The 18,378-nt window shown below is 38.5% G+C and overlaps 3 protein-coding genes across 3 annotated transcripts; 2 read left to right on the top strand and 1 right to left on the bottom strand.

Annotated features, from left to right (window-relative positions):
• Positions 1–5,948: 5,948 nt before the first annotated feature.
• Positions 5,949–8,441, top strand: LOC148844725 (cytochrome P450 93A2-like). The gene is made up of 2 exons (XM_088956158.1): positions 5,949–6,882; positions 7,717–8,441. The coding sequence occupies exons 1-2, from the start codon at positions 5,965–5,967 to the stop codon at positions 8,359–8,361; spliced, it is 1,563 nt and encodes a 520-aa protein (XP_088812284.1). The 5' UTR covers positions 5,949–5,964; the 3' UTR covers positions 8,362–8,441.
• A 3,556-nt stretch (positions 8,442–11,997) lies between these two features.
• Positions 11,998–12,788, top strand: LOC148844724 (3,9-dihydroxypterocarpan 6A-monooxygenase-like). The gene is made up of 3 exons (XM_088954221.1): positions 11,998–12,311; positions 12,433–12,661; positions 12,765–12,788. The coding sequence occupies exons 1-3, from the start codon at positions 11,998–12,000 to the stop codon at positions 12,786–12,788; spliced, it is 567 nt and encodes a 188-aa protein (XP_088810347.1).
• A 1,278-nt stretch (positions 12,789–14,066) lies between these two features.
• LOC148844723 (histone H3.2) lies at positions 14,067–14,803 on the bottom strand. The gene has a single exon (XM_088954745.1). It carries the CDS (start codon positions 14,671–14,673, stop codon positions 14,263–14,265), a length of 411 nt encoding a protein of 136 aa, XP_088810871.1. The 5' UTR covers positions 14,674–14,803; the 3' UTR covers positions 14,067–14,262.
• Between the last annotated feature and the right edge of the window lie 3,575 nt (positions 14,804–18,378).

Below are 18,378 nucleotides of genomic sequence, written 5' to 3'. Positions count from 1 at the left end.
TTCTCATAATACAGAAAAATTTCATCGAAAACAAAAAGAAGAAAAAAGAGAACAAGAAAAGGTGAGGTATGCAGCCCAAGCAGATGGATAATGTTAAAATGAGAACATGAAAAATGAAACTTCTGCTTTATCACTAAAGATTAAGGGGAAAATAATGTTGTCAATGGGTTAGGTCTGGTTTGGGTCAGGGTAGACCTGGTCCAGATCAGATATATAAATGTGACCCACCCTATGATTATGATCATATATCACATTGACATTAACTTAGCTACAAGATCCTTGGTTGCATCTGGTCACTTCTTGATTGTAACATGTCTTACAAGTGACTGCACATAGAGTTATCTTTTATTCCAACAATCCTGGTAAGTTTTTAAGAACATATTTGATGCAAACATGGAAAAGGGATGGAGACCATGAATTAAGAAAGAAAGTTTCTACAGGTTCCTATACCAATTGCAGTTTAATAATTTTTGGGTAATTCAACTTTTGGTTAAGAGCCTTATAGAAGTTTCTTCTAGGTTGTTGGAGTCTCAGAAATAGGGTTAATTTTCTTAGTGGATCAAAATAGTCTAAAGAATTCTAAAGAATCTTATTGCAAAAGTTCTAGAATTTTGAAAAGATGAATGTGTAATGACATTAGTTTTATTTCAGCCCCTTTTTTCAAGGGCCAAATTTGTTAATTTTGCATGTTTATGGTGTCTAATAAATTGTTGATTCATCTTCCAACCAAGTTCTTGTAAATCCACATTTTTTAGAGAGTTATTGCTATTGTATTGGTAGAAATTCTGTAATGGGATTGACATCTTTCCATTTTTTTCTCTCTCCTAGAGCTTGGTTCGTTTAGTTTATTAGGATTATTAGTGGGGTTTTACAGTTTTAGGGGTTCAAGTCTTTAACTGAGTATCCTATGGCTTTTTCTTAGTTTTGAAGCAGTTGGGATTTGTTTTTAGTCAGTAAGCCAGTTTGTTTGTCTTGTGTCTATGCACCCATATGTATGAACTTGATAAAATGAAAACCTGTGGTTTTTCTCAAATGTTCCTGCAAGTTTATTTGGTTCATGTGGTTCCATTTCACATTCAGGGTCAACGAATTCTAGTCATTTTGGTGGTCTCATTGAAAAATGCCAACCTGATCTCAACAGGACACTTTTAGAAAATATGGCTAAATCAGGGCCTCTCCATGAGAAAGAAGAGCTTAAATATTATTTCAATGTGAACATTGAGGGACGACCTTCACTTATGGACGATCTTCTGAGACGAGTTTGAAACAAAAGGTTCAAGGGGAAAAAGGGTTAATTCAAATAATAAAGATGCATTTGTGAAGGGAATAAGTAAGAAGGATGAGACTTAATTTGAAAAACTCTCAAAATGGCATTGTGAAGAGAACATTTCTTGTACGAATTAATCAAGAATTTATCAAATTGAAAAGGTTAAGATGTATAGTGTTGACTTGTTCATCTTCTTTTGGTTGGTGGGGTGGGGAGTTTGAAATGTTTAGAAGGTACATTCAGGGTGTAGGCATCTTAGATCCCTTTAATCTTTGGTACAATCATTAAGGGGTGACCAGAAATTTAAGGCCCACAAACTTGGGAATTGCTGTTAAACCAACATTTTTTTTTTTGGAATAATTTGATTTGAGAACTTAATTTCCTTATACATATTATGCACAACCTTGTTGATTTATTTATCAAGAATTTGTAGTGTAGAAATGTTTGATCTTTTTCCGTTTCATATTAGAAGTCTGTGTGAACACGAGTGTTTTTATTATCAATTGCATGATGGGGGCTTAAAGAAGAGGGTAAAACGGTGTTCACACATGGAGCCCCATTGGGTGAAGGAAAAAGATTCTGAACTGCTTGCTCAAACTTGAACCCTGTGTGGAATGATTTATAATTATATTGAATGTTTTGTAGTTGTTCACTATATGTATATATATATATATATATATATATATATCTAAAATAAACTCACATGGAATATAGATCATGGAGACCTCAAAACACTTGAACAGTAGAAATCTAGGGAGACCCATTGTCTTGAAGTGACTCATTTAACTATACTTAAAACTAATTACATGTTTCTGACAAATCTTCCTTTTCATGAAACCATATTTAAGTAATAATTAATTAGGAGAGAGATTTAAACTATTTTTTTTGGAATAATTTGATTTGAGAACTTAATTTCCTTATACATATTATGCACAACCTTGTTGGTTTATTTATCAAGAATTTGTAGTGTAGAAATGTTTGATCTTTTTCCGTTTCATATTAGAAGTCTGTGTGAACACGAGTGTTTTTATTATCAATTGCATGGTGGGGGCTTAAAGAAGAGGGTAAAACGGTGTTCACACATGGAGCCCCATTGGGTGAAGGAAAAAGATTCTGAACTGTTTGCTCAAACTTGATCCCTGTGTGGAATGATTTATAATTATATTGAATGTTTTGTAGTTGTTCACTACATGTATATATATATATATATATATATATCTAAAATAAACTCAGAATATAGATCATGGAGACCTCAAAACACTTGAACAGTAGAAATCTAGGGAGACCCATTGTGTTGAAGTGACTCATTTAACTATACTTAAAACTAATTACATGTTTCTGACAAATCTTCCTTTTCATGAAACCATATTTAAGTAATAATTAATTAGGAGAGAGATTTAAACTATTTTTTTAGTTAATCTTTAGAGACGGTTGGATTAGAATAATCTATCTTAGTGTGAATCTTTATTATAATAATTGTTGATGTCCTACTCTTATATCTCTTCTTCTTTTAAAACCTGAAACGCGGAGGATATTTTGGAAGAAAATAAATTCCTTCCCCATTTCCATGACATTGAATATGTATTCTTCATTCACTTGCTTCCGCAAATGATGTCGAATCAACATTATTTTGGTAGTTATTATTTGATGGATGTCTAGTGACCCATTTCCATGCTCATCAGTTCAAATATCGCTCATGCTGGAATATTCCTTATCCCCAACAAAACAAAAGCTAGCTACTCTTGAATCCTGATTCGATCCATCCAAAAAATAAATAAAATCCTTGTCCCAAACAAAAGCTAGCTACTCCTGAATCCTGATCCGGTCCATGCATCCAAAGCGAAAAAACAAGTCATTTTAGGCTTGGCTAGCTCATCCTGCATTTCTGCTATCAGGAATGAATCTGAGTTGGGCATTTCCAGCCCGACCCGATGAATTGCCACCTCTGACTAGTGAGCATCAAAACGTGAAGAGAAGGTGTCCTACTATTCAAAATGTTTAAGAATGTGTTATCACTAACTGATGTGTATCTTTCGTAGTGTTTATCTGTCAGTACATACATGATAAGGGGTGATTAAAATCACCTTACTAAATAGCATAGTGTTGATCATTGCTTATATGACTGAAGTGTTTTTTTGTGAAAAACAGATCTTGGAAGTATGGACATTTTTTCCTGAAAATCGGTCCCAAAAAGCGTTTACGCTTCCAAGCACCATCTATAATTGAGTCAAAAGTGGATTTACCCTATTCTAGAGCAGATCTAACCTAGCTATTGATAGCTCTACTTATGACCAAGATTCAGAATATCGATACGTCTGACACGTCGATAGAGGCATATTTTAGGTTTTACTTATTTTTTTCAAAACCGGTTCAAATGACGGTTTAAGGCCCAACTACCCTCTGAACCAATGACTGACCCTATACAACTACTGGAGGGGCGTATCGAAAAACCATCAACACGATACGTATCGATCGATACGGACCAATACATATCAATACTTTGAACCTTACTTGAAGATACCCTCTTGTAATTTTTTAGTGGCTCCATGCAAAATAGGGTTGTTCATAAGAAGGCCCAACCCGACCAACCCGAACTGACCCAACCCGAGTCAGCTGGGTTTTCATCAGCACCGATCGGTTTCGGGTTGGGAAAAATGATAAACCGATATATCGAGTCGGTTTCGGTTTTCTTAACTAGTATTCTACTAGAACTAGAACAACCCTATCTTCTAGTTCTTATTTAACTAAGTTGTATCTATCCTAATTTCTAGTCTTTTACACCAAATAGGCAACCCATTAGGCAATTACAATTAGAATTAGGTATCCTTCTAGTTTTAGGCTTCTCTATCATTTTTGTACAGGAGCAAAACCGAAACCGACCAAAACCGATCCAACCTGACTCAAACCGACCAGGTCGGTTTTTCCTATCAATGGATCGATTTCGGTTTCCACCTCATGTAACCTGACCAGATCAGATCGGTGGGAAAAACCTCTATAAACTGACCCAACCCGACCCGTGAATAGCCCTAATGCAAAATAATGCCAGATTTTATTATCAAACCAGCATTTTTATTTGCCCATTTTACAAACTTTATAGAAGGGGTGATCATTTTCGTCCAAGCCTGAAATTACGAAGCCTGAAATTTTCCAAATTGGAGCTAGGTTTTATATCCAGGATTGGTCCCGCATCAGGACCAGAAATTTGTTGGTCAAATCTGGGCCCAGCGCTTTAAGCCTGCACCAGCTAATTGAAAGCAAAATAGACTTTACACAGTCGCAGTCTTTGCCTCGTGGGCTGAAAATGATTTTTCAATAAGAGAAAACGTCTATGAGTTAATCTCCTTTTTCAATAAGTTTTGGTTATTTTACGTTTTTTTTATAAGTTAAGTATATCGCATGGGTCTCGGTTAGTTTTTTAATAAGAGAAAATGTCTCTTAGTTAATCTCCTTAATATTGCATAACGGATTGACCAGGGACAAGACTGGAGAAAAGTCATCAGTGAACTGTATTCGGTCCGTTAGAAAAGTAGTGAGAAAGAAAATGTGATATTTGAGATCACATCAGCACTCTACAAGTTGTGTCCATTGAATCTGGGATTGTGAGTCTCGCGAGTTTAGTATAATAAATAAATAATTTTTTATTATATATATATATATATAAATATATATAAAGTAAATAATTTTTAATATATAATAATATTTTTATTTTTTATGTATAATAGTATATGTATATTTTTATTTTATATATATAATAATAAATAATTTTTATAATTCTTATTTTGTTGTATGTAAAATAAAAATATTTTTATATGTATAATTTTTATTTTTAGAAAAAACTTACTTATAGTCGAACTCGAATCGAATCGAACTCAAACTTGCAAGTTTTGAACCGAGCTGAACTCGATAGTGAAAAAAGAAAAAGGTGAGAGCACATTTGAGTGCTTTTTCACAGTTAGTGATTGAACTTTTCTTTCACAAATTTTTTATTCATATTTTCAAAAGAAAATTCCAATTCCTCCTTACATGAAAAGTCAAATTTATTAAAGTCAGACTTGAATCTATTTAGTGAATTGGTTTCTGGTTCCAACAAAACCCATTTCAACTCACTTCCAGCATGATCAATGTTGTGGCTCTGCCCATCAGCAATACCAACTACCAAGTGAAATAAAAGAATTTGGATCTGTTGCTCACAGAGCACGCTGTAGTCATGCATTGAAAATATCTCCTAATAAATGGCAATTTACAAATACAGAGATGTTCTCGATGTGCGGCTCCAAGTGCTGTGAGATTGGTGTGAGGCACCCTCTGTGATTGTGAGGAGCAAATCCTCGAAAACATCACATCAATTTGGAGCAATGCAGTTTTAGCAGATATGAATTAACACCGTTAAGGGGGATTCACGGAATGTTTAAGCCACCTCATTTTGTTTTGTCAAAAATAAATAAATAAAAAAAAGCCACCCCATTCAATATTATCCAAATTAGCAAAATTTTTTCATGGAAAAGGGTGACATACTGACATCAGGGACCGGATTTTGTGGTGTGAGGGGGACATTTAGACCACCAGTGACGCGCGGATAAGTAGAAAAGTCGCTGAAGTAGCATCCATAAAAGGGGGAGGGGGAGAGGGAGAGGAGGCCGGCCGGCTAATAATATAGCAATCACCAGCAATAATTCATTGTTTGTTGCCTTTCAACCATGGAATTCCTTGTATACCTCATCACCACACTAGTGCTTACATCCATATCCATCTACTTGTTCAGGACAAGAAACAAACACAAAGTTCGTCTTCCACCAGGCCCATTAGCTTTACCTATCATCGGACACCTACATCTCATGGGTTCAATCCCTCACCAAAGTTTCCAAAAGCTCTCCAACCGCTATGGTCCTTTGATTCATATTCTCCTCGGCTCCGTCCCTTGTATAATAGTCTCCTCCCCTGAGGTAGCAAAAGAAGTGCTCAAATCCCAGGAGCTTGACTTCACTTCTCGACCCATGTCTCTTGCTGTAAACTACTTGACGTATGACAGTGCCGACTTCATCTTTGCTCCGTATGGACCCTACTGGAGATTCATGAAAAAGCTATGCATGACGGAGCTCCTAAATGGACAGATTCTCAACCAATTCGTTCCAATGAGAAAGGAAGAGCTACGGCGCTTCTTAAAATCTATATTCAACATGTCCCTCCTTGGTAAGGCCATCAATGTTCGCCAACAAGTCATGAGACTAACAAATAATACAATTACAAGAATGATGATGAACACCAGATGCTCTGAAACAGAAGATCAGGCTGAGCAAGTTATAATGGTGGCGCAAGAAGCAACAGAGCTTGCCGGTACGTTTAACTTGTCGGATTACATTGGCATTTGCAGGCATCTGGATTTACAAGGTTTTGGACGGAGGATGAAAGACACACGTCGGAGGTTCGACAATATCATAGACAAGATCATCATGGAGCATGAGGAGGCTCGGAGCCAGAAGAAGAAGATGGGTAGTACTAGTGATGGAGGTAATAACCATGGCGTAAAGACTCTACTTGATTTATTACTTGATATATGTGAAGACGAGGAAGCTGAGGTTAGATTAACCAAAAGCAACGTCAAGGCCTTCCTTCTGGTAAGACAATTTGATCTGTTTGTGTTTTTCCCCAGATATCCCTGGATATAAATACCTATAATATATATATATATATATATATAAAGTAAATATTAAAAGTTAAAATTGATTGTATAATGTCAACTTATACAATTTTTCACGGTGGATGTTTAAGCCACCTCATTTAACATTCAAAAATCGTCCGCCGTTAAAAAGTGGAAGGCCCAATGATATAGATTATTCCATCCAAAGGTACAAGGTGTGGAATGGATCTTGCATCAACTCAAGCCAATCCACACGAAGACCATTTTGAAAGAACTGACATTCACTGCGGCGAATTTTGTTGTTCAAAACTTTTCTAAATCAGAGTTCAAAACCCAATAATTTAGATTTAGATTGATGAAGAATACACTGTCTACCACCTTCCTCGTTGAAAATACTGTCTCATCATCACAACTTTGTCACTTGCGAGCTTTCTTCACCCCATCCACACCCGAAAAAGATAAAAAACAAATGTTAGTAAGTGGAGCGTAGTGAGATCAGTTCGGATCAGGTAGGCACCACTTGAAAATTTTTTTACACCTATCCCTTTAAATACATTCACCCTACCCTTATAAAGATAAGCTTTTAACTTCAGTAAACACACACATATATATATAGCAGAAATTTAATTTTGAAACAAACAGTTGTAGTGAATTCCTGATAAAAATGAGCGATCTTTCAATTGCACTAGCTTCTGAATAGCGAAGCATATTTAATGAGAAGAAACATACAAATGAACATGAAAAATTAATACATTATATATGTCATTCTTTCTGTTACATCTGCAGTGACAATTGAATGTATTTTTTACAGGACTTATTTTTAGCGGGGACTGATACATCTGCAGTGACAATTGAATGGGCAATGTCAGAGCTCATAAACAACCCATCCGTGTTAGAGAAAGCAAGAGAAGAGATGGACTTGGTGGTTGGAAAGAGCAGATTGGTGGAAGAATCAGACATCCCTAATCTTCCTTACCTCCAAGCAATTGTGAAGGAAACACTGAGGCTGCACCCGGGTGCCCCATTAGTTCTAAGAGCATCGACTAGAGATTGCAAACTCTTGGGCTATGACATTCCTGGAAATGCCAGGACTTTAGTCAATGTGTGGGCGATTGGGAGAGACCCTAAGTACTGGGACAACCCACTCCAATTTCAACCAGAACGATTTATGATGATTGAAGATGGCAAAAACAAATCAAGCCAAATAGATGTTAGGGGACAGCACTACCAATTCCTACCTTTTGGAAGCGGAAGGAGGATATGCCCTGGACTCAATCTTGGCTTACAAACGGTGCAAATGGGTCTGGCAAGCATGATTCAGTGTTTCGAGTGGAAAGTTGGGGATGGAAAGCATGCAAAAGTAGACATGGAAGAGAGCGCATCTCTGACTCTCCCAAGAGCCCATCATTTGATCTGTGTCCCTGTACCTCGCCTAAATCCATTACCATTAACCTGATTTAATAACATGTCTATGCCGTCCAAAAATTAAATATCTATATCTATATAATAAAACAAGGCATGGCATGTCATGTCATGTCATGCCTCTCTACTCTCTACTCTGTAGGAAAGTTATTTATCTATTTTCTCTTTTTTTTGTATTTTTTATTTTTTTATTTTAAAAATATAAAAAATAAGTAATCCTTGTAAGTTTTGATTGGATCAATAAATCTGTAAAGAGACTTTGGGGTTTTCCAAGTCCTCTTATTTCAATACATGTTATTATTACATAAAACCCGTGTTCTAATATTGTATTTTATTCTGTTTGTCCATTTCATTTTATTAGATAACTTTGCATTAATGCATTTTAAAATAATTAATAAGTTTTATGAGTTAAGACCTTTTACTGTGCATAGTGCACATACTACATAAGAGATTTATATAAAACCGAGGACTCATTAAAAAAGATATGCAAATTTAAAATAAAAACTAATAAAATGTATAATCCATTTTATCACTGCCGTGAAGAAAGTTAGCTAAACGGGTTTGTGTTGACCCATTTTCAAAAAAATGGTTATGCTTTGTTTGGAAATCTGTAACGTGTGATACACGATACAACACATTTTAACACATAATAATAATAATAAGTTAAAGTAACAAATCATTATAACCTAGCCCAACCCGGCTGGACCTATAAATTTTCATACTCAAGCAAATATTTTCTTTTGAGTCCAGGGCAAATCATAACCAGCTGCATCCGCATTAACGTTCAATTATGAAATTTCTAAATCCATATCCACATCTAATTATTATTATGTTGGATTTTGAATTTTAAATTATATATGTATAATAAATGCATATAAGTATAAAATATTAAATTGATTAATTGTAAACTTTATATAACTATACATAATATCTACATGTATATACATAATTATATTGCATATATATAAAATAATGTTCTTTCATTATACATGAATTTTAATCAAATTGGATAAGGTTAAATCCATATCCAATCGAATTATTAATTAGATGCTAGTCCTAACATCCAAATCTGGAATGTTAGGGCCCAAGCTAACTTTTGGGGTCCAATGATACTCCTAATGGATAAGGCCCAAGCTAAGCAACCCTTATGCTCAACCTGGAAGATTATATGCATATATGATAAATACTTTTATATAATATTTAGATAAAAAGTATTATATAATTAAATACAAATTTTAATTGGTAAAAAAATCATAGCTTTATAATTAATATGAGCAAGCCTGTCCATGTCTTAGGCCCAAACAAATATTATTACACTTAGATGTGGGTCAAGCTACGCTAGGCAACCTTAAAAATTATTAATACACTATCAAAATTTCACCCAAGATCTTTTATTTTTTGGGTTCACTGGGCTTACACAATGGGGGAAGTCCATTCCTCATAGCTCTTTTGATTTCAATATTATCTAAAATTAGTTTTAAAAAATCCAAAATTAATGCATGCATGGCTTGCACTTGACTTTAATTTGTTCAGTCTAATTACAAATATCACAGTGCGTGCAACTTGGGTGGGTAGGGTCAGGATGAGAGTCAATCCAAGCCTAATCCAAAGTCTTAAACCTTGAGTTCGGGCCTAGATTAATTGGTCTTGGAAGGGGTAAACTGGCTATCATACTATCTCTATTTAATCTTTAATTTTCTGTAAATGGATCCAATATTATCCAATTCTAGAAAAAAAAGGAGGGGGGTTCAAATAACTAGGGGTATCAATGCATTGGTTTTGGGTTAGACCCGTGCAACTCGAAATCAATTTGGACAGACTGGACGGACCAATAAAACATATTAATTAGACTAGTCTAGACTTAATGGTCCAAGGTATTTATTGGATTGGATGGGACTTGATATACTCATAATGGTTTGGATCTGATTGAACCAATATCCAGTCCATTGATAAAAGATTAGTGTCAATGCACCAGTTTTGGTTTGAAACCAATCTAAATTAAAATCAATTTGAACAAAATGGATTGTCCAGACACTGAATTGGACTAATCCAAAATAGTCCAGAGTATTCATCAGATTGGATTGGGCCTGGTTCATCTGTACTGGACTCATATTGGACCAGATAGGACTTGGTCCAAATAACACACCTATAATGGCCACCATGTATCTATGGGATAATAATATTCAAAATTTAAAATATCACAGTATATCGGTGCATATCATAAGATGAAACTAATTATATCTTTAAAAGGAAGATGAAAGTAGTTAGTTATGCCATGACTAGATTTTCTTATTTTGAACTTCTAAGTTATAACAGGAGATGTTTGTAGCGGGGACCGACTGACAACTGCAATTACAAAGAACGAGCAATATTGGCGGAGCTCATCACTCACCCATCACCATCAGTGTTTGGAAAAGCATGAGAAGAAGTTGATTTTATTGTTGGAAAAAAGTAGATTGGTGGAACAATCAGCCAATATTCCTAATCTCCCAATACCTCTGAGCAATTGTGAAGAAAACATTGAAGCTACACCCTGTAGTATCTTTAATTCCAAGAGAATAGACTAAATACTACACAATTGGAGATTACAAGATTCCTTAAAAAATTAGGGCTTACGTGAATGTCTAAGAAATTGGGAAGGACCTTAATCACTTGGATAACCCCACTCAAGCAAGGTTCAAAGTATTGGCAGGCATCGGCCCGTATTAGCCGATATGTATCATTTTGGGAGCTTTCCAAAATGTTCCTATAAAGGATGTATCGGGGTTTTGACCGGTTCAGGGGGTGGAGGAGCCTTAAACCACCCTGCCCCCCCCCCCCCTCCCCGAACTGGCCTTGAAAAAAATTTAAAAAAAAAATAAAAAAAAAATACTGATATAGCCCGATACGCCCCTACCAATGTATTGGACATATCAATATTTTGAACCTTGCACTCAAGTTCCAAATTCCAACCTGAGATCGAGGTTCATATTTCATAACAGAAGAGAGAAGTAGTAAGCAAAATTTAATTAATTTTCTTTCGGTTAATTTGGAAATGGATTCAACAAAAAGCTAACACAAGTCAGTTCATCTTTCTTCCCTGCGTAAAAGGAAAAGAAAATAGATATTTTTTTTTTAAGTTGTGTATAAAAAAAGAAAAAATAGATATTTGTAAAGGTGGGGACAATGGCTGGTCATTTGTTTTGAACTTTGAAGGGAGTAGGGCTTATCACATGACTAGAGAGAGAGAGAAGGTGTTGTTTGATTGGGTTAGTAGAGAGGAAATAGGTTTTAAACACCAATAGTATAGGAAATCCGGACTGGTAGCAGATATATTTCTCTGCTGTAAACACCTTTGTGTGTGTTAATTAATTGTATATCTCATCTGGACTTCTGTAAACACCTTCCAGTCTTCCAGTACTAACCAACTTCTCATTTCCATTCCAATCAACCATGGCCGGCATTCAGGGCTATGCCATTCGAATCCCTCTATCCCTCATCACCACAGTAGTTGTTAGATTCATCTTCAACAAGACAATCAGAACTAAACTTCCCTTTCCTCCAGGCCCATTAGCTTTGCCCATCATCCGAAGCCTACACTACATTGGCTCAATCCCTCACCGAAGCCTACGCTACGGCCCTTTGATCCACATTCTTCTCGGCTCCCTCCCTTGTATAGTAGTCTCCTCCCATGAGGCAACCAAACAAACAAGTGCTCAAGTCCCACGAGATCACCTTTTCTTCTCGACCAGTGACTATTGCTGGACACTATCTAGCATATGAATCTGCTAACATTGTCACCGTTCCGTATGGACCCAACTGGAAATTCATGAAAAAGCTCATGTCTGAGCTCCTAAGTGGTCAGGTTCTCAACCAATTCATTCCAGTAAAGAAGGAAGAGGTGCAACGCTTCATACTATCTTTATTAAACAAGTCCCGTGTTGGTAAGGCTGTTGATGTTCGCCATGAAGTCATGAAGTTAACATACAACATAGTTTCAAGAATGTTAATGCAATAGGAGGAGCTCCAGAACAGAAGATCAGGCTGAGGAAACCACGGGGGTGGCGCAAGACGTAGCAGAGCTCGCCCATGGGTATAACATATCGGATTACGTTGGGCTTTGCAGGGATCTGGATTTACAAGGTCTAAGAAAAAGGATGAAAGACATACGTGAGCGGTTGGACAATAACAATATCATAGAAAAGATCATTATGGAGAATGAGGAAGCTAGGAGGTTGAAGAAGATGGGTGATGGAAGTGGTGTAAAGAATCTTCTTGATATAGTACTTGATATATCTGAAGATGAGAAAGCCGAGATAAGATTAGCTGAAACGAACATCAAGGGATTCATTCTGGTAAGACAACAGTTTGATCTGTTAAAAGAAGATGAAATTAAATAAGGAGTAAAGTTCATTCTTTTTTTTTTTTATATGATATTTTCACGGGATTTATTTGCAGGGGGGAATGAAACATCTGCAGTGACAATTGAATACCCAGCCCTGTTGGAGAAAGAAAGAGAAAAGATGGACTTGGTAGTTGGAAAGAGTATATTGGTGGAAGAATCAGGCATCCCTCATCTTCCTTACCTCAAAGCAATTGTGAAGGAAACACTGAGGCTACACCCAGCTTTTCCTCTAGATCCAAGAAAATCGAATATAGACTGCAAAATCTGGGGATGTAACATTCCTGCAAAAACCTAGGTCTTTCTTAACGTCTGGGAGATCGGGAGAGACCCCAATTACTGGGCCAACCCATTCCAATTGCAACCACAACGATTTATGATTGAAGATGGCATCAAAAAAAAATCGTCAGATACGTGTTAGGGGACAGAATTTTCAACTCCAGCCTTTTGGAAGCGGAAGGAGGATGTGTCCAGGAATCTCTCTTGCTTTACAAATGGAACAAAAAGGTCTGGCAAGCATGGTTCAGTTTCTCGGGCGGAAACAGGTTAGAGATGGAATGCATACAAGAGTAGACATGCAAGAAAAAGCTCCATTTAATCTCCAAACTGCCTGATGTAACGCGATATCTGATCACTCCTAGCTGGCAGGGGCCTCTCTCTTGATAACACCTGAGAAGAAGAAAATGAAAGATTTCCGAGGAACTCACCTGGAGGGAACACTCCAATACTCAAATTAGAACTCAACAAAAAGCAGAGAATAATGATAAGGTAAAAGTGGAGATGCACACTACTCGATTACCAAAAATTCAATTACCTTTTCGTTAAACTGATTTGATTGGGACAGATATCCATCAGAATACGGTACTATCACCTGAGAGACGTGAGATATGGACACAGTCCTGTGAACTGTTCTATAACGAATTGTAATGAAGTGTTTTGTAGTGGATTATTCTCCTAGAGTTTCAACAAGCTCATTATACCAAGTTGTGGCCTGACTGTCACGCTGAGATGTCATGTGCTCAGAATCATATCCACAAAGAGCCCGAATGAGAGATTAGTTTGGAGCAGCACAGCACCATCTCATACTGAATTTACTTCCGATCAAATACTTTAGGACTAAGTTTTAATGTTTTAAGAGTTCACCTAGATTTTTTATTTTTATAGCGTTGGAATGTATCACTTAGAAGGGTAATTTATCAAAAAGAGTAAATTTAACGTAGAAAAAGATTTGGCTATGAAAGAATTAGCTTTGTAAGAAATCTACATCCCCCAATGCCAATTCCAACGATTCAATGACGATCAAAACGTATAGATTGGACGAAAGAAGAGAAAAAGACTGATGAACCGCTACGCATAAATGGAGGGAAAACAGAAATGAAAGTTAATTTCAGGTTTAAAAATAACAGAGACAGTAAGCAGAATCTTTTCTATCCAACCCCACAACATTAAAATAATTTACATGACCATTCGTCGAACACCACAGGAGCGAAGCAAAAAGGAACAAAAGAAGAACAGGAGCAGAAAGAACAGAACTACATCCATCTTAGCACTTCCTCACGCCCTCTCGCCGCGAATCCTGCGGGCAAGCTGGATATCCTTAGGCATAATGGTAACCCTCTTGGCATGAATAGCGCAAAGGTTGGTATCCTCAAAGAGTCCGACCAAGTAGGCTTCGGCGGCTTCCTGAAGAGCAGCGACAGCGCTGCTCTGGAAACGTAAATCGGTCTTGAAGTCCTGAGCAATCTCACGGACGAGACGCTGAAAAGGTAGCTTCCGAATCAAGAGCTCTGTGCTTTTCTGGTACTTCCTGATCTCACGAAGTGCCACGGTTCCAGGCCTAAACCTGTGTGGCTTCTTCACGCCTCCGGTGGCCGGTGCAGACTTTCGAGCTGCCTTGGTCGCCAGCTGTTTACGGGGAGCCTTCCCTCCCGTCGATTTCCTTGCCGTCTGCTTCGTTCGGGCCATATCTCTCGGCGACAGAAAGAAAGAAGAGATCGATACCTTTCTCAGAAAACGCAGAGTGAACCCAACCAAGCACCACGCCTGACACGGGATGCCTCGACGAGAATTTGTAGGAAACGATGAGATAACGCGGGAACTCGAAATTAGTTTTGGTTTTTTGAATGGTATTAGTGTATTACTGATCCCAAGCCGTTAGATTTGGAATGTTATTGACGGACAAGATTCAAAACAACGAAGTGACAGGGATTGCGATCCATGTTTACCATAGTCATTCAGAGGAGAGATAAGTGATAAAATTCCAATTTTGTCCAATGTGTTATAGCATGTTGGGCCAGGCTTGGGATGGAGGCCCATGGATGGGATTGATGAACCTCCACAAGGATGATCAGCTCGAGTTCTTTAAAAAATTAATTTGTATATGTATGTAGATGGATACATTGGGAGTGGGTGGATCATCGATGAATGAGCATTTGATGACTAACCCGATTACTTTATTGTTAGGGTCGAATGCATCAGATTAGAGTTTCATCGGGTTGGGCTAATTGTTGCATCAACCCAACCTCATTCAGCTCAGGTTTCACCTTATCAAACTTTGGGTTTATGATGGGCCAGGCTCAAAATCAGCCCAATAACTAGCCTTGAACACAGGCTATTTGAATAGGACGGTAAATTTTATGGCCCATTTGAAGTTTTGAACAGCAGGTACAGGGTTGATGAGAATTGAGAACCGATTTGCTAGTTGGAGGTTCAATGGAGTTTCTACATTTTCCGCTCGTCAATTGGGCACAGGTCCAATGTAAGGTCGGGCTAGAGCTTATATGGCCTGTGGGATTGAACAGATAGACAATCCAGTGAGTTCTCTTTCTGAATGCAATTTGGGTTGGGCACAGGATCCCTCCAAGGACTCCTGGATCTGCCACTTGCAAATGTGTTAGTTTGTGATTGGATATGTAACCCGTCCAAATGGCAGAATTTGGTAAGATCAATCTAGGTCTTCCTACCTGATGCTTCTACCCAAGCCCAACCAGACTTGGACACTCTGAGCCCCTAAGTCATCTCCCAGAATTGGCAATTGCAATAATAATTGTATTTGGTATCATTTATGCTTGTACAAGAGTTTGAGTTTGGAAGGAGCACAAACTGAGCCAAAAAGGTTTGGGGTTTATCAATACAAATTTTTTATAAAACAGGTTACTGGTGTCGTTGCCACTTCTTCATGAGATGTCAGACTTGATGTTTCAATTATAAATGTCTATATCGATCAAGTGCATACATTTTTTTTTAATGGAAGTGGGTATCTTATCTATGCGAGTATGCAACAATTAGGCTTGAGCATCCGGTTTATTCAGTAAAAAACCAAATCGGATAAACCAAAATTAAAAACAAAAAAAAATCAAACCGAAATCAAAATTTTCAGTTTGGTTTTTGGCAATTTCGGTTAAAACCAAATTTCAGTAATATATATTATGAAACCAAACTTCATTAGAATATATTATATATTATACATTTTATATAAATATATTTTATGTTATATAATTTATATTACATATTATATAAAAAAATTAGTTAATTTAGTTTTTTTGGTTCACCGGATTTCTAATTTTGAAAACTGAAACGGAAATTGAAACACCTAAAAACCGAATTTTTTTATTCGGCTTTTGGTTTTAACTGAATTATACTCAGCCCTAGATAATAAGTTAGGCAATTAAATGTTGTTTCTAATAGAAACAACAATGATACCAAACATAGCCTAAGTTAGGCAATTAAATGTTCAAAGCCTTTTTATAGACATCTGTTTGAGAGGTCGTTCCAGTGATCTAAAATATAATAAACCCTCATTCTTCAACATGCAAAATATTTAAAAAGTTCAAGCAATGATTAAAATAGTGATATGACACATCTTGTGATGGAGCGCGATCCGGCCGGTCTTAACTGTCCGCTGCCTTGCTTCCGAACGGGGTAGCAAGGAACCTGAAACGGAGGAGATGGGAAAGCTCCGGGGGGAACCCGGTGTAGAGGCTCCGAAGCTCAAGTTAGAATCTTTCAAAAGCAAGGTAATACCAGATAGCGCAAATTTTGCATACCTCCGTTGTCGGGGGGCAGGGGGCTCTTATAGTCACTTCGTGTACTCGTCCCGAGGCCCTTGTCAGATCGGGTATGATTACCCTTGCGCTTGTCAACTCGGCAGTCATCCCTTCTGCTGAGACAAAACCGTCACTGGCTAACCGTCTAACTGGAGATGGCGGCGTCAGTGGTGGTGGCAGGTGGCCGTTTAGAGTGCTGCTACCAAACGTCAGATCCCAAGTCAGTCAGGCGTGGCGCCCTCGGGCACGGACTTCCCTGGTGTCAGGCATGGTACGACTTGTTTGGCTTTGGTGCCCAGAAGATGATGCGAAGTGCTCAGCGAGGCGGTCTTGAGCTCGGAGGTATCCCGAACTGTTACAAGGTGGGTTAGTTCGGCGAAGTGTATCCCGAGCTGTTACAAAGTGGGTCAGTTCGGTGAAATGTATCCCGAGCTGTTACAAGGTGGGTCAGTTCGGCGAAGTGTATCCCGAGCTATTACAATGTGGGTCAGTTCGGCGAAATCTATCCCGAGCTGTTACAAGGTGGGTCAGTTCGGTGAAGTGTATCCCGAGCTGTTACAAGGTGGGTCAGTTCGGCGGTGTGTCCCCTTGTTCCCGCCTAGGCTTGGCCCCTTCTGTCGAGCTATCGTTTCTGCCACGTGTCACATAATGAAGAGGTCGGGCCAAATCTTCCTTCATCAATTGCCCCCCCCCCCTCCTTGCGCCGAGGGTCTTGCCATGGTGCGGGGAGTTTTCGCGAGGTAGCTGGTGGATTTGTCCCATCCTTCAAACCTTCACTGTACGAGACGCTTTTGCTAGGGTTCTTTCAGTTTCCAAAGAGGCTGAGAACGTGCTTACTCAAGAACGTTGGTGGTTGTGACCGCGCGTTTTAAATTTCAAACCAAGTCGCGCCGCTGGGACGTGACAGCGGGTCATTTCAAAAAGGCACGCCACGGTTGTACGTGCGCGGTCGACTGTCAGGGAGACGTGCGGCGCGTCAGTTTCGAAAAGATGCGTGTCGAAGCGACGTCGGTTTCAAAAAGATGCGCTGACGTTTCGCTTTTTTCGGAAGGACGTGCGCCAATCACATCTCGACCTTAAGGGTTGTGCAGCCAGTAAGAACGTGGGCCGTCGTGTCGTCTTCGGTCTGCACGGTCGATTCTTGGTTACTGTAGCTATAAATAGTGGGGGACCCCGGTTGGTTTGACACTTCTGCGATTGACTATCGAGTTCGCGTCCAACCTTCCAACTCGCGTCTCTCTTCCGGCTCGCGTCAAGGCTGGTTATACAGTCTTCACGGTTCTTTAGCTTGTTCTTCAAACTTTCCGGTGAGTACTTTCTTGAACCTATCTTTTCCCCAATGTCTAGCTTTGATAGCTCAGACGATTCTTCGAGTAGGGCCGACGTAGGTTCCACCAACCGAGCCGTGTCCCCAGACTGCCTCAGTGACCCCGAGGTGGAGCTTGAAGACTATGAACTAGTGGGCCGAGTTGCTTCGGGCAGTTTGGCATCTACCTCCCGCCGAGGTCGGATGCTAGACAGGTTTGGTCCTTCGACTATGACGCCTGAGGGGCTTCAATCCATACTTCTGTCCTACAATCTTCCTGGGGGGTACACATATTTCGTTCCTTCGGGTAGCTTTATT

The sequence above is a fragment of the Nelumbo lutea genome, chromosome 7, assembly GCF_056320005.1.
Source record: "Nelumbo lutea isolate HS-2025 chromosome 7, American lotus-T2T, whole genome shotgun sequence".
Taxonomy (NCBI): Eukaryota; Viridiplantae; Streptophyta; class Magnoliopsida; order Proteales; family Nelumbonaceae; genus Nelumbo; species Nelumbo lutea.
This window is presented reverse-complemented; position numbering and strand designations above follow the sequence as displayed.

What these genes read in the sequence shown, in the direction of transcription:
- LOC148844725 (XM_088956158.1), top strand. Translation starts at nt 5,965, where the DNA reads ATGGAATTCCTTGTATACCTCATCACCACACTAGTGCTTACATCCATA. An exon ending in ACGTCAAGGCCTTCCTTCTG is followed by an intron (nt 6,883 to 7,716) that starts GTAAGACAATTT and finishes TATTTTTTACAG; the next exon opens with GACTTATTTTTAGCGGGGAC.
- LOC148844724 (XM_088954221.1), top strand. Translation starts at nt 11,998, where the DNA reads ATGAGGCAACCAAACAAACAAGTGCTCAAGTCCCACGAGATCACCTTT. An exon ending in TACAACATAGTTTCAAGAAT is followed by an intron (nt 12,312 to 12,432) that starts GTTAATGCAATA and finishes TGGGCTTTGCAG; the next exon opens with GGATCTGGATTTACAAGGTC. An exon ending in ACATCAAGGGATTCATTCTG is followed by an intron (nt 12,662 to 12,764) that starts GTAAGACAACAG and finishes ATTTATTTGCAG; the next exon opens with GGGGGAATGAAACATCTGCA.
- LOC148844723 (XM_088954745.1), bottom strand. Translation starts at nt 14,673, where the DNA reads ATGGCCCGAACGAAGCAGACGGCAAGGAAATCGACGGGAGGGAAGGCT.